This window comes from Sparassis crispa (genome assembly GCF_003851025.1).
Source record: "Sparassis crispa DNA, contig_000005F, whole genome shotgun sequence".
Taxonomy (NCBI): domain Eukaryota; kingdom Fungi; phylum Basidiomycota; class Agaricomycetes; order Polyporales; family Sparassidaceae; genus Sparassis; species Sparassis crispa.
In genome coordinates this window covers 2,408,264-2,421,112 of record NW_020939752.1, presented here as the reverse complement: position 1 = coordinate 2,421,112, position 12,849 = coordinate 2,408,264, and the positions used below count along the sequence as shown (strand labels likewise).

Below are 12,849 nucleotides of genomic sequence, written 5' to 3'. Positions count from 1 at the left end.
CGAGCGGAGTCGGACGACGGCACTCGAGGGGAACGGGACAGCACGGTTCGAGGGGACTCGGATGGCGGGGGTGCGTGCCCGTTGACACACTATCCCGGGCCATTGTTGCTGCGCGTTCCGTGTGTGGTTGGCCTGTGCGGACGAGTACGGCGGGCTTTGAGTGGAATGGAATGTAGGTATGTGGCTGTCGAGCTACGCGCGGGCGGGTCGTCATTTCGCATTCCCTGCGTCGGCATCGGGACTTCTAGAGGTCGTTAGCACTGTTAAAAAACCGAAAACAAATATTTTTTACTCACCTATATCGCCCGAACACTGCTGGGCGAACGCGCGCTCAAACACGTTGCGTTTGAGTGTGCCAGAGACATCGAGTCTACCGGCCGGCACTCGATGTTCGACGGGAGGTCCGGGGCGTGGTCGCTCGGTGCAGATGGCGAACTAGAGTCGAGGAGGATTGGCTGAGGGTGCTGGAAGGTGACACGGGCCAGCGTCAGGCATTGGAGACCGCGAGGAGGGAGGTCAGCGCAGTCCTTGTACTGCGGTGGCCGGCGTGACGACCGGGGCCGGTCGTTCACCACAGCGGACGAACACGAGTTGAGGAGGGTTCGGTGATGGTGCTGGAAGGTGACGCGGGCCAGCGTCGGGACCTGCAGACCACGAAGAGGGACCTGGGCGCGATCTTTCATCGCAGACGGTGAACGCGGGTCGAGGAAGGTTGGGTGACGGTGCTGGGAGGTGACGCGGGCTTTCGCCGGTGGCTGGAGACCACCAGGAGGGAGCTGGGCGCCGTTGTGGCACCGCGGTAGCTGGCGCGATGACCGCTGTGCCATCGTTCACTGTGGTGGGCCTGCGCGCGTCGAAGAGGGTTGAGGGAGGGTGCGGGGAGGTGGTGAGAGGCTGCGCGGAGCCTCGCGGGACCTTGGGGACCGGGTGGTCGGGGCTGCATGCCGTCGTCGCACCGTGATGGCCGGTGCGACAACGCAGGCGGCGTCGTTTGCCACCGTGGGCCTGCGTGGGCGGGGCAGGAATCATGGTATGGGCCCCGCACGCCCATTGCTCGACGCCGGCAACGGAGTGGCTTTCGCTGAGGGCGACCCGCTAGCAGACGCAGGCACGGAAGTGCCGTGCGGCACGATGTCACGCTTCGCACCCCGTGGCGGCGACGCTGAGCGCGAGTGCATGCGCTCGTCCCCATCCGCGTCCCTGTCACGCTGGGGGCTGACCACCGCCGGCGCCGGCGGGTGTGCAAGCGGTGGTAGGGTCATCGGTGGGGCGTGCGAGAGACCCGCGCCGATCGGACGCGGGTGCGGTGGGAGCATCATAGGGAGTGACGGTGGAAGGGACGGTGAGGGCGGGTACGAGGGGCGGTCGAGCGTCTGTCGCGTCTCCGGCGAGTGCGACGACGGCTGTTGATGGAACGGGATCGGCGAGGTGCGCATCGAGGGCGTCGGCGTCGGGCGTCCGCCAGAGTTGCCGTTCGAGTTGGACGAGATGGAGTGCGAAGTCGGCCGCCCGCTAATGCTGCCCACACGTGAACGTTTGTCTGCGTGCTCGTCGGTCAGCGCAGGACTGAGGGGACGCTTGGTGCCGACTGGGGGAGAGCGTGAGGAGATCGACGTTCTTGGCGACGCGCCAGGTGCACGACCGGGGCCGAACGCGCGTGGATACTGAGACAGGCCCATCAGCGCATCCGCTACACCCTCGTCGTAATCCTCGTCCACAACACGTACCGGAGGGAGGTGCGCAGAGCCTGTGGGTGACGGCTGCACGGATCTGCCCGATCCAGCGCTCGCGGGCTCGGGGCTGCCGACGGTCTTGCGGTACTTGAACGACAGCGGGCCCGCGGGGTTGTCCCCGCGCTGCGGCTCCTCCTTGACGCGTATCGCATTCACGCGACGTTTGCGCTCCTTTGGCGGGGGGTCAGCTGCAGGCGCGGAGGTGGAGCCTGCGGATGATTCGGCGTCCCTCTCCTTCCCGGTGCGCCGTCTACGCTCCTTGGGTTCGGCGGGGCCGACGCTGACGGTCTGCAGGGGAATCTGTGGGCTCTCGTACGCGCAGTGCCCTGGCGGCGGAAGACCGCGTGCGCGCACATCGGGCGAGGGCACGTACCGCGGGTCCCGCGGGTCGAGCACAACCATCGACTCCCTTTCTCTCTCGCGCTCACGCTCCCTGCCCCTCTCACGCTCGTACTGGTTCGGTGTCTCACGCGCGTCGAACCGCGAATCGTACCTCCGCATGGGCTCGTGCATATCCATCGGCGGGTGGAGTGGCAAGCGAGGCACGCCCGGGCCCGACGTCGGCGGCTTCTCCCAGAACGGTCTGTACGTGGGATGCACGGCACGCGGGGACACGTCCGGACTTCGCTCACGCGGGCTTCGGGGGCTGGGACCACGGGGCGAATGCAGGCGGGACGCGTAGTACGCTGGTGAGGTGTGCACGGGGTACTCGCTCGGGGGGTGTCCACGGCGCTCGCGCTCCCACTCCGCGTGGTCAATAGGGATGGGGACAATGCGACGGTCCCAGCCTGACTCGCGCTCGTCGCGGGAATACGGTAGAGGGGGGGTGCGACGCGAGACGGGACCGGGCGTCTGACCAGGACCGACGACACGCTTGAAGGGTGGGAGGTGCTGTGGAGAGCGTGCGCGAAGGTGTGCATGTGGCGGAGGGGAGGCGGAAGGTGAAGGCATCCGCAGCGGGCGCGCGTGCTCATGGCGGGACTGGCGCATCCCGTCAACGGGAGACTGCGAAGGCACGGGGTGATGCAAAAGGAGGCTCTGCCCTGCTGGACCGCGCGGGCCGCTGTCGCGCGAGGACGGGGGGTACGAGGCGGAGTGCTTGCGAGAGGGGTGCGAGATACGATCAACGTCCATGGGCGCAAGCGGCGTGTGAGATGGTACGCGATTGTCATCGAGTACTACGGGCGTGGGCGGGCCGCCGCCGCGGAAGGGGCCTGGTGAGGAACGGCTCGAATTCAGCTGGGGCGGCATGGGCAGGGGGAGGTCGCTCGGTGGACCGCGCGAGTCAGTATGGAAAATGGGACGTGAGCCTCCAGGTTGTAGCAGCATTGGGAAGGCGCCAGGCAGCATCAACGGATTGGCGTATGGACGTGAAGGGCGAGATGAAGTTCGTGGAAGGGATGGATTGCGATGCATGAACGGCGTTAGACAGCGGGCGGACGGAGAGGTTGGTGTGGTTGGTGTGGGAGAATATTGAGGGATGGGACAGGGTGGAGAGGGGCAGCTGAGTGAGGCCGATGGGTGGCGTAGTCGGGATTGCATTGGATTCGAGGGCGGTGACGTCGCGCCAGTGTGTGGCCACGCACTGGAGTTTGTCGGGGGTGTCGTCGCTGGGGACGATGTCCTTGTCGATGGGTACATAGCTGAGTGTCCAGGGCTCGTCGATGTCGACGTGCTCGTCCTCGGTGTGGTGCGTGTTGACCGAACCACGCCTCTGCTGCGCTTGCCACCGTCTGCAGTGGTGGCGACACTTGGCCTGCGCTTGCACTCGATGCCATAACTCGCTCGCCGCTTGGGCTTATCAGCCATAACCGTGGTACCGCCATTCGCTGCGGAGGGCCTGCGCGCATCGAGGACAGTCAGGGGAGGGTGCGGGAAGGTGTGGTGGGGCTTCGCGGGGCCTCGCGAGGCCTTGGCAACCGCGAGGAGGGGGCTGCGTGCCGCTGTTGCACTGTGGTGGCCGGCGCGATGACAACTACGCTGTAAAATATTAGCACGGCTGAAAACAAACAAGAAGATTTTATTTGGCTCACCTGGGCCCTCTCGAACCCTCCTGAATGGATGCGGGGTCAAGCATTTCCGTTCGATGGCACAGGGGACCGCGAGCCTCAGGCTGAGGTGGAGGTCGAGGTGTCGCCACGGAAACACGATGGTGACGTCGTCGTTGAACCGTGGTGGCCGACACGACCACTGCGCCGCCGTCGTTCGCTGCCGTGGGCCTGCGCGGGTCGAAAGGAACCGAGGGAGGTGCGGGGAGGTGGAGAGGCCGCCCGGGCCTTGGCAAACTTGTGGCGGGGCCGTCGTCGCACCGCGTGGCCGTCGTTCGCCGCCGTGGGCCAGCGCGGGTCGAAGACGCCCGAGAGAGGGTGCGGGGAGGTCGAGAGAGGCTGCCCGGGGCCTTGGCTGACTTGTGGCGGGGCCGTCGTCGCACCGCGTGGCCGTCGTTCGCCGCCGTGGGCCAGCGCGGGTCGAAGACGCCCGAGAGAGGGTGCGGGGAGGTCGAGAGAGGCTGCCTGGGGCCTCGCGAGGCCTTGGCAACGCTGTAGTTGGGGCTGCGAGCCTTCGTCGCACCGCGGTGGCCGACGCGACCACCGCGTCGCCGTCGTTCGCCGCCGTGGGCCTGTGCGGGTCGAAGAGGGCCGAGGGAGGGTGCGGGGAGGTGGAGATAGGCTTTGAGGGGCCTCCGCGACCGCGGGGAGGGGGCTGCAGGCCGTAGTTGCACCGCGGTGGCTGACGCGACAACGGCGTGGCTGTAAAAAGTTAGCACGGCGCAATAGGGACGAAACATTTTTTATACTCACCTGAGCTGCCCTTTGACCTCCGAAAATAAACGTGCCGCCGAACGTTTGCGTTCGACGGCCTGGGGGAGCGCGAGGCGGAGGGCGGAGGCCGGTGTGACGACCGGGGCGCCGTCGTTCATCGTGGTGGGCCTGCGAGGGTCGAGGAGGGTCGAGGGAAGGCACAGGGAGGTGGAGTGCGGCATCGCGGGGCCAGGATGACCGCGAAGACGACGCTGTGCGCCGCTGTTGCACCGAGGTGGGCGGTACGACAACGACGCGGCTGCAAAAAGTTAGCACGGCGCGATACATACAGAAGTTTTTCGGACTCACCTGGACTGCCTCTAGTTCTCCGAAAACAAACGCGCCGCCGAACGTTTGCGTTCGACGGCCTGGGGGAGCGCAAGGTGGAGGGAGAAGGTGTAGCCAAGGAGACATGGCGCTGGCGCGCCATGTCTCGGAAGAAACCAGAAAAGACGGCAGAAACAAGCAAGATGATGAAAAACAAAAGCAGAGCAACGCCGAGGAGTATCTCCTCGGCGTTGTGGAAAGGTGTCGCGGCGGTGAGCCAAGCAGAACGAGCGCGAAAGCTCTAAGTCCAACCGGCGCTTGTTGGGCGGCAGCTTTCCCACGCCCCGCCGGCCGTTATGCTTAGTCGCGGAGCCGTTACACTTAGTACGGGGGCGGCCGTTATGCTTAATGGCGGGGCCGTTATGCTTATCAGCGGGCCAGCGTCGGGGCCTGGTGGTGGTGGTGGTGCATTACCGGCATGATTAGGTTAGGAACTGCCACTGTAGTAATAGACCAGTAATAATATACTACGCAATCAAGATGTCTATTGCTACAGCGACACATCAGTAATCAATGCCGCTCCGAAAGTCTTGAGACCGCGAGGAGGGAGGTCGGTGCGGTCGTGGGACCGCGACGGCCGGCGTGATGACCGCAGCGCCGTTGTTCGCTGCGGAGGGCCTCCACAGGTCGAGGAGGGTCAGGGGATGGTGCTGGGAGGCGACGCAGGCCAGCGTCGGGGCCTGGAGAGCGCGAGAAGGGAGGTCAGCGCGGTCGTTCCTCCGCGATGGCCGACGCGACCACTGTGGTGCCGTCGTTCACCGTGGTCTGTCTGAGCACGTCGAAGAGGGCCGAAGCAGGCTGCGGGGAAGTGGGGTGGGGTGTGGCGAGGCTTCGAGGAGCTGAGGCGACCGCGAGGAGGGGGCTGCACGTCGTTGTGGCACCGCGGTGGCCGGCGCGACAACGATGAGACTGCAAAATGTTAGCACAGTGGGATAGGGACAAAAAAGCATTGTTTACTTACCTGGCATGCCCTTCGACCTTCGAAAATAAACATGCCGCCCAACGTTTGCATTCCACAGCCTGGAGGAGCGCAAGGCACAGGGTGGAGGCCGGTGTGGCGACAGAGTTGCCGTCGTTCATCGTGGCGGGCCTGCGCGCGAAGCAGAGGGTCGACGGAGGGTGCAGGGAGGTGGAGTGGGGTGTGGTGAGGCTTCGCAGGGCCTCCGCGACCGCAAGGAGGGGGGCTGCACGCCGCTGTTGCACCGCAGTGGCTGGCGCGACAACGAGGTGGCTGCAAAGTGTTAGCACGGCTGAAAAACAAAGAAAAGGTGTTTCATTTACTCACCTCGGCCCTCTACAACCCTCCAGGGTGAACGCGCGGTCGAACGTTCGTGTTCGATGGTGCAGGGGACCGCGAGGGGTAGAGGTCGTGTCGCTCGAGAAACGCGACACTGACACAGCTGCGTTGGACGAGAAATGAGACAGGCAGGCAGAAACAAGCTGCCTACGACCCGTTCTACGGTTCGCAAGCAGTTTCGAGCCCCCTCGATGGGCGAATGGAAGAGCATTGAGTGTGGGTCAGCTTACCTCGTTCCCGCTGGTGCGCGCCCTCCCACTTCCTTCCCCTGTATCTTCACAACGACCTCGTCATTCTTCCCGAGCGGGGTCTCGTCTTGTAGCCACGACCTTCGTCTACCTGGACGCTACCGCGTTCGAGGGATTTGAGTGTGCGCAACATCGGAAACGAAGGGAGAGAACTCACCAAGGGCGCGCCGGCACGCACCCCGCCACTTCGCCCGGCTGTATCGTCGACCAAACTCTTGAACCCCTCCCCAAATCGGTAGTATCTTGAAGCCAGAGGGCCAGGCTATCGGACGATATACAATATGAGGCCAGGGGTAGAGGGTGAGGACGAGAAAAAATCGAGGAGTCGAAGACGCGCGAGGTGGGAAAGTCGGCTGATTGCCGCCGGTGGCCACGGCGACTCAGATCTCCGTCGAACTGTATCTTCGGGTAGTGGGTAGATTCGATGTCGGGCGATCTTTTGAGATAGCCGAGGGACCGAAACGAGGGAGGAAGGAAGGGATACAGGGGCGGAAAGTCGGGCGGCCTAACGTAGCGTTAGGCCTGCGGCCTATAGATAGTATGTCGCTTAGAAGTATTTGTACGTCGCTCGTAAATATGGGTATGTCGCTTAGAAACGTTCGTTTGCCGCTTAAAAGTATTCGTATGCCGCTTAGAAATGTCCGTATGTCGCTTACGACACTCTGTATGTGGTCTACTATGCTCCGTACGTCGTTTATCGTACTCTGTATGCTGCCTGTGGTAAGCGTCGGTATGTCGCTTGGAGGTATTTTTTGTATGCCACTTAGAAATATTTGTATGCCGCTTAGAAATATTTGTATGCCATCTACGAACGTTTGTACGTGGTCTACGAATGTCGGTATGTGGTCTATAAGCGTTCGTATGCGGGCTACGACGCTCCGTATGCGGTGTATAGTACTCTGTATGCGGTGTATAGTACTCTGTAAACGTTGGTATGCGGTCTATAGCGGTCTGTCGCTTATTTTTTGTATGCCGCTTAGAAATATTTGTATGTCGCTTAGAAATATTCGTATGTGGACTACAAATGTCCGTATGTGGTCTACGAACGTTCGTATGTGGACTACGACACTCTGTATGCGGTCTATAGTGGTGTGTAGCACTCCGTATGCGGTCCATAGCATTCTGTACGCCGTCCGTAGCATTCTGTATGCGGTCTATAGTGGTCTATGGTACTCTGTATGCGGTCTACTAAATATGACGGTCGATTTTTTATAAATGCGTGATAAATGCGTGACATAATAGATCTACACGAAAAGATAACGTTCCTCACCGAACCACTAAACGAAACACTAAACCTGATTCTAATCCTCACCTAATTCTGACTGTAACCGAAGCTATAACCGAAACACTAATACCTCTAACGTGGTGTGACTCTAATCTAAACCTCTAACGGATACTTGAAATAACGTCGTCTAGTATGTCGCTTAGAAGTATTTGTACGTCGCTCGTAAATATGGGTATGTCGCTTAGAAACGTTCGTTTGCCGCTTAAAAGTATTCGTATGCCGCTTAGAAATGTCCGTATGTCGCTTACAACACTCTGTATGTGGTCTACTATGCTCCGTACGTCGTTTATCGTACTCTGTATGCTGCCTGTGGTAAGCGTCGGTATGTCGCTTGGAGGTATTTTTTGTATGCCACTTAGAAATATTTGTATGCCGCTTAGAAATATTTGTATGCCATCTACGAACGTTTGTACGTGGTCTACGAATGTCGGTATGTGGTCTATAAGCGTTCGTATGCGGGCTACGACGCTCCGTATGCGGTGTATAGTACTCTGTATGCGGTGTATAGTACTCTGTAAACGTTGGTATGCGGTCTATAGCGGTCTGTCGCTTATTTTTTGTATGCCGCTTAGAAATATTTGTATGTCGCTTAGAAATATTCGTATGTGGACTACAAATGTCCGTATGTGGTCTACGAACGTTCGTATGTGGACTACGACACTCTGTATGCGGTCTATAGTGGTGTGTAGCACTCCGTATGCGGTCCATAGCATTCTGTACGCGGTCCGTAGCATTCTGTATGCGGTCTATAGTGGTCTATGGTACTCTGTATGCGGTCTACTAAACATGACGGTCGATTTTTTATAAATGCGTGATAAATGTGTGACATAATAGATCTACACGAAAAGATAACGTTCCTCACCGAACCACTAAACGAAACACTAAACCTGATTCTAATCCTCACCTAATTCTGACTGTAACCGAAGCTATAACCGAAACACTAATACCTCTAACGTGGTGTGACTCTAATCTAAACCTCTAACGGATACTTGAAATAACGTCGTCTAGTATGTCGCTTAGAAGTATTTGTACGTCGCTCGTAAATATGGGTATGTCGCTTAGAAACGTTCGTTTGCCGCTTAAAAGTATTTGTATGCCGCTTAGAAATGTCCGTATGTCGCTTACGACACTCTGTATGTGGTCTACTATGCTCCGTACGTCGTTTATCGTACTCTGTATGCTGCCTGTGGTAAGCGTCGGTATGTCGCTTGGAGGTATTTTTTGTATGCCACTTAGAAATATTTGTATGCCGCTTAGAAATATTTGTATGCCATCTACGAACGTTTGTACGTGGTCTACGAATGTCGGTATGTGGTCTATAAGCGTTCGTATGCGGGCTACGACGCTCCGTATGCGGTGTATAGTACTCTGTATGCGGTGTATAGTACTCTGTAAACGTTGGTATGCGGTCTATAGCGGTCTGTCGCTTATTTTTTGTATGCCGCTTAGAAATATTTGTATGTCGCTTAGAAATATTCGTATGTGGACTACAAATGTCCGTATGTGGTCTACGAACGTTCGTAATGTGGACTACGAACACTCTGTATGCGGTCTATAGTGGTGTGTAGCACTCCGTATGCGGTCCATAGCATTCTGTAACGCCGTCCGTAGCATTCTGTATGCGGTCTATAAGTGGTCTATGGTACTCTGTATGCGGTCTACTAAATATGACGGTCGATTTCGTTTGCCGCTTAAAAGTATTTGTATGCCGCTTAGAAATGTCCGTATGTCGCTTACGACACTCTGTATGTGGTCTACTATGCTCCGTACGTCGTTTATCGTACTCTGTATGCTGCCTGTAGTAAGCGTCGGTATGTCGCTTGGAGGTATTTTTTGTATGCCACTTAGAAATATTTGTATGCCGCTTAGAAATATTTGTATGCCATCTACGAACGTTTGTACGTGGTCTACGAATGTCGGTATGTGGTCTATAAGCGTTCGTATGCGGGCTACGACGCTCCGTATGCGGTGTATAGTACTCTGTATGCGGTGTATAGTACTCTGTAAACGTTGGTATGCGGTCTATAGCGGTCTGTCGCTTATTTTTTGTATGCCGCTTAGAAATATTTGTATGTCGCTTAGAAATATTCGTATGTGGACTACAAATGTCCGTATGTGGTCTACGAACGTTCGTATGTGGACTACGACACTCTGTATGCGGTCTATAGTGGTGTGTAGCACTCCGTATGCGGTCCATAGCATTCTGTACGCGGTCCGTAGCATTCTGTATGCGGTCTATAGTGGTCTATGGTACTCTGTATGCGGTCTACTAAACATGACGGTCGATTTTTTATAAATGCGTGATAAATGTGTGACATAATAGATCTACACGAAAAGATAACGTTCCTCACCGAACCACTAAACGAAACACTAAACCTGATTCTAATCCTCACCTAATTCTGACTGTAACCGAAGCTATAACCGAAACACTAATACCTCTAACGTGGTGTGACTCTAATCTAAACCTCTAACGGATACTTGAAATAACGTCGTCTAGTATGTCGCTTAGAAGTATTTGTACGTCGCTCGTAAATATGGGTATGTCGCTTAGAAACGTTCGTTTGCCGCTTAAAAGTATTTGTATGCCGCTTAGAAATGTCCGTATGTCGCTTACGACACTCTGTATGTGGTCTACTATGCTCCGTACGTCGTTTATCGTACTCTGTATGCTGCCTGTGGTAAGCGTCGGTATGTCGCTTGGAGGTATTTTTTGTATGCCACTTAGAAATATTTGTATGCCGCTTAGAAATATTTGTATGCCATCTACGAACGTTTGTACGTGGTCTACGAATGTCGGTATGTGGTCTATAAGCGTTCGTATGCGGGCTACGACGCTCCGTATGCGGTGTATAGTACTCTGTATGCGGTGTATAGTACTCTGTAAACGTTGGTATGCGGTCTATAGCGGTCTGTCGCTTATTTTTTGTATGCCGCTTAGAAATATTTGTATGTCGCTTAGAAATATTCGTATGTGGACTACAAATGTCCGTATGTGGTCTACGAACGTTCGTATGTGGACTACGACACTCTGTATGCGGTCTATAGTGGTGTGTAGCACTCCGTATGCGGTCCATAGCATTCTGTACGCCGTCCGTAGCATTCTGTATGCGGTCTATAGTGGTCTATGGTACTCTGTATGCGGTCTACTAAATATGACGGTCGATTTTTTATAAATGCGTGATAAATGCGTGACATAATAGATCTACACGAAAAGATAACGTTCCTCACCGAACCACTAAACGAAACACTAAACCTGATTCTAATCCTCACCTAATTCTGACTGTAACCGAAGCTATAACCGAAACACTAATACCTCTAACGTGGTGTGACTCTAATCTAAACCTCTAACGGATACTTGAAATAACGTCGTCTAGTATGTCGCTTAGAAGTATTTGTACGTCGCTCGTAAATATGGGTATGTCGCTTAGAAACGTTCGTTTGCCGCTTAAAAGTATTCGTATGCCGCTTAGAAATGTCCGTATGTCGCTTACGACACTCTGTATGTGGTCTACTATGCTCCGTACGTCGTTTATCGTACTCTGTATGCTGCCTGTGGTAAGCGTCGGTATGTCGCTTGGAGGTATTTTTTGTATGCCACTTAGAAATATTTGTATGCCGCTTAGAAATATTTGTATGCCATCTACGAACGTTTGTACGTGGTCTACGAATGTCGGTATGTGGTCTATAAGCGTTCGTATGCGGGCTACGACGCTCCGTATGCGGTGTATAGTACTCTGTATGCGGTGTATAGTACTCTGTAAACGTTGGTATGCGGTCTATAGCGGTCTGTCGCTTATTTTTTGTATGCCGCTTAGAAATATTTGTATGTCGCTTAGAAATATTCGTATGTGGACTACAAATGTCCGTATGTGGTCTACGAACGTTCGTATGTGGACTACGACACTCTGTATGCGGTCTATAGTGGTGTGTAGCACTCCGTATGCGGTCCATAGCATTCTGTACGCCGTCCGTAGCATTCTGTATGCGGTCTATAGTGGTCTATGGTACTCTGTATGCGGTCTACTAAATATGACGGTCGATTTTTTATAAATGCGTGATAAATGCGTGACATAATAGATCTACACGAAAAGATAACGTTCCTCACCGAACCACTAAACGAAACACTAAACCTGATTCTAATCCTCACCTAATTCTGACTGTAACCGAAGCTATAACCGAAACACTAATACCTCTAACGTGGTGTGACTCTAATCTAAACCTCTAACGGATACTTGAAATAACGTCGTCTAGTATGTCGCTTAGAAGTATTTGTACGTCGCTCGTAAATATGGGTATGTCGCTTAGAAACGTTCGTTTGCCGCTTAAAAGTATTCGTATGCCGCTTAGAAATGTCCGTATGTCGCTTACGACACTCTGTATGTGGTCTACTATGCTCCGTACGTCGTTTATCGTACTCTGTATGCTGCCTGTGGTAAGCGTCGGTATGTCGCTTGGAGGTATTTTTTGTATGCCACTTAGAAATATTTGTATGCCGCTTAGAAATATTTGTATGCCATCTACGAACGTTTGTACGTGGTCTACGAATGTCGGTATGTGGTCTATAAGCGTTCGTATGCGGGCTACGACGCTCCGTATGCGGTGTATAGTACTCTGTATGCGGTGTATAGTACTCTGTAAACGTTGGTATGCGGTCTATAGCGGTCTGTCGCTTATTTTTTGTATGCCGCTTAGAAATATTTGTATGTCGCTTAGAAATATTCGTATGTGGACTACAAATGTCCGTATGTGGTCTACGAACGTTCGTATGTGGACTACGACACTCTGTATGCGGTCTATAGTGGTGTGTAGCACTCCGTATGCGGTCCATAGCATTCTGTACGCCGTCCGTAGCATTCTGTATGCGGTCTATAGTGGTCTATGGTACTCTGTATGCGGTCTACTAAATATGACGGTCGATTTTTTATAAATGCGTGATAAATGCGTGACATAATAGATCTACACGAAAAGATAACGTTCCTCACCGAACCACTAAACGAAACACTAAACCTGATTCTAATCCTCACCTAATTCTGACTGTAACCGAAGCTATAACCGAAACACTAATACCTCTAACGTGGTGTGACTCTAATCTAAACCTCTAACGGATACTTGAAATAACGTCGTCTAGTATGTCGCTTAGAAGTATTTGTACGTCGCT

The 12,849-nt window shown here is 54.7% G+C and overlaps 3 protein-coding genes across 3 annotated transcripts; all 3 read right to left on the bottom strand.

The window, feature by feature from the left end:
* Positions 1-296: 296 nt before the first annotated feature.
* SCP_0608000 (hypothetical protein) lies at positions 297-827 on the bottom strand (the record flags this gene model as incomplete). Its single annotated transcript, XM_027759932.1, has 1 exon — positions 297-827. The coding sequence occupies one exon, from the start codon at positions 825-827 to the stop codon at positions 297-299; it is 531 nt and encodes a 176-aa protein (XP_027615733.1).
* Positions 828-1,025: 198 nt separating this feature from the next.
* Positions 1,026-3,542, bottom strand: SCP_0607990 (hypothetical protein; the record flags this gene model as incomplete). The annotated part of the gene is made up of 1 exon (XM_027759931.1): positions 1,026-3,542. The coding sequence occupies one exon, from the start codon at positions 3,540-3,542 to the stop codon at positions 1,026-1,028; it is 2,517 nt and encodes an 838-aa protein (XP_027615732.1).
* A 50-nt stretch (positions 3,543-3,592) lies between these two features.
* On the bottom strand, positions 3,593-5,941 carry SCP_0607980 (hypothetical protein; the record flags this gene model as incomplete). The annotated part of the gene is made up of 6 exons (XM_027759930.1): positions 3,593-3,713; positions 3,767-4,483; positions 4,535-4,793; positions 4,844-4,902; positions 5,621-5,770; positions 5,823-5,941. The coding sequence occupies 6 exons, from the start codon at positions 5,939-5,941 to the stop codon at positions 3,593-3,595; spliced, it is 1,425 nt and encodes a 474-aa protein (XP_027615731.1).
* Positions 5,942-12,849: the final 6,908 nt, after the last annotated feature.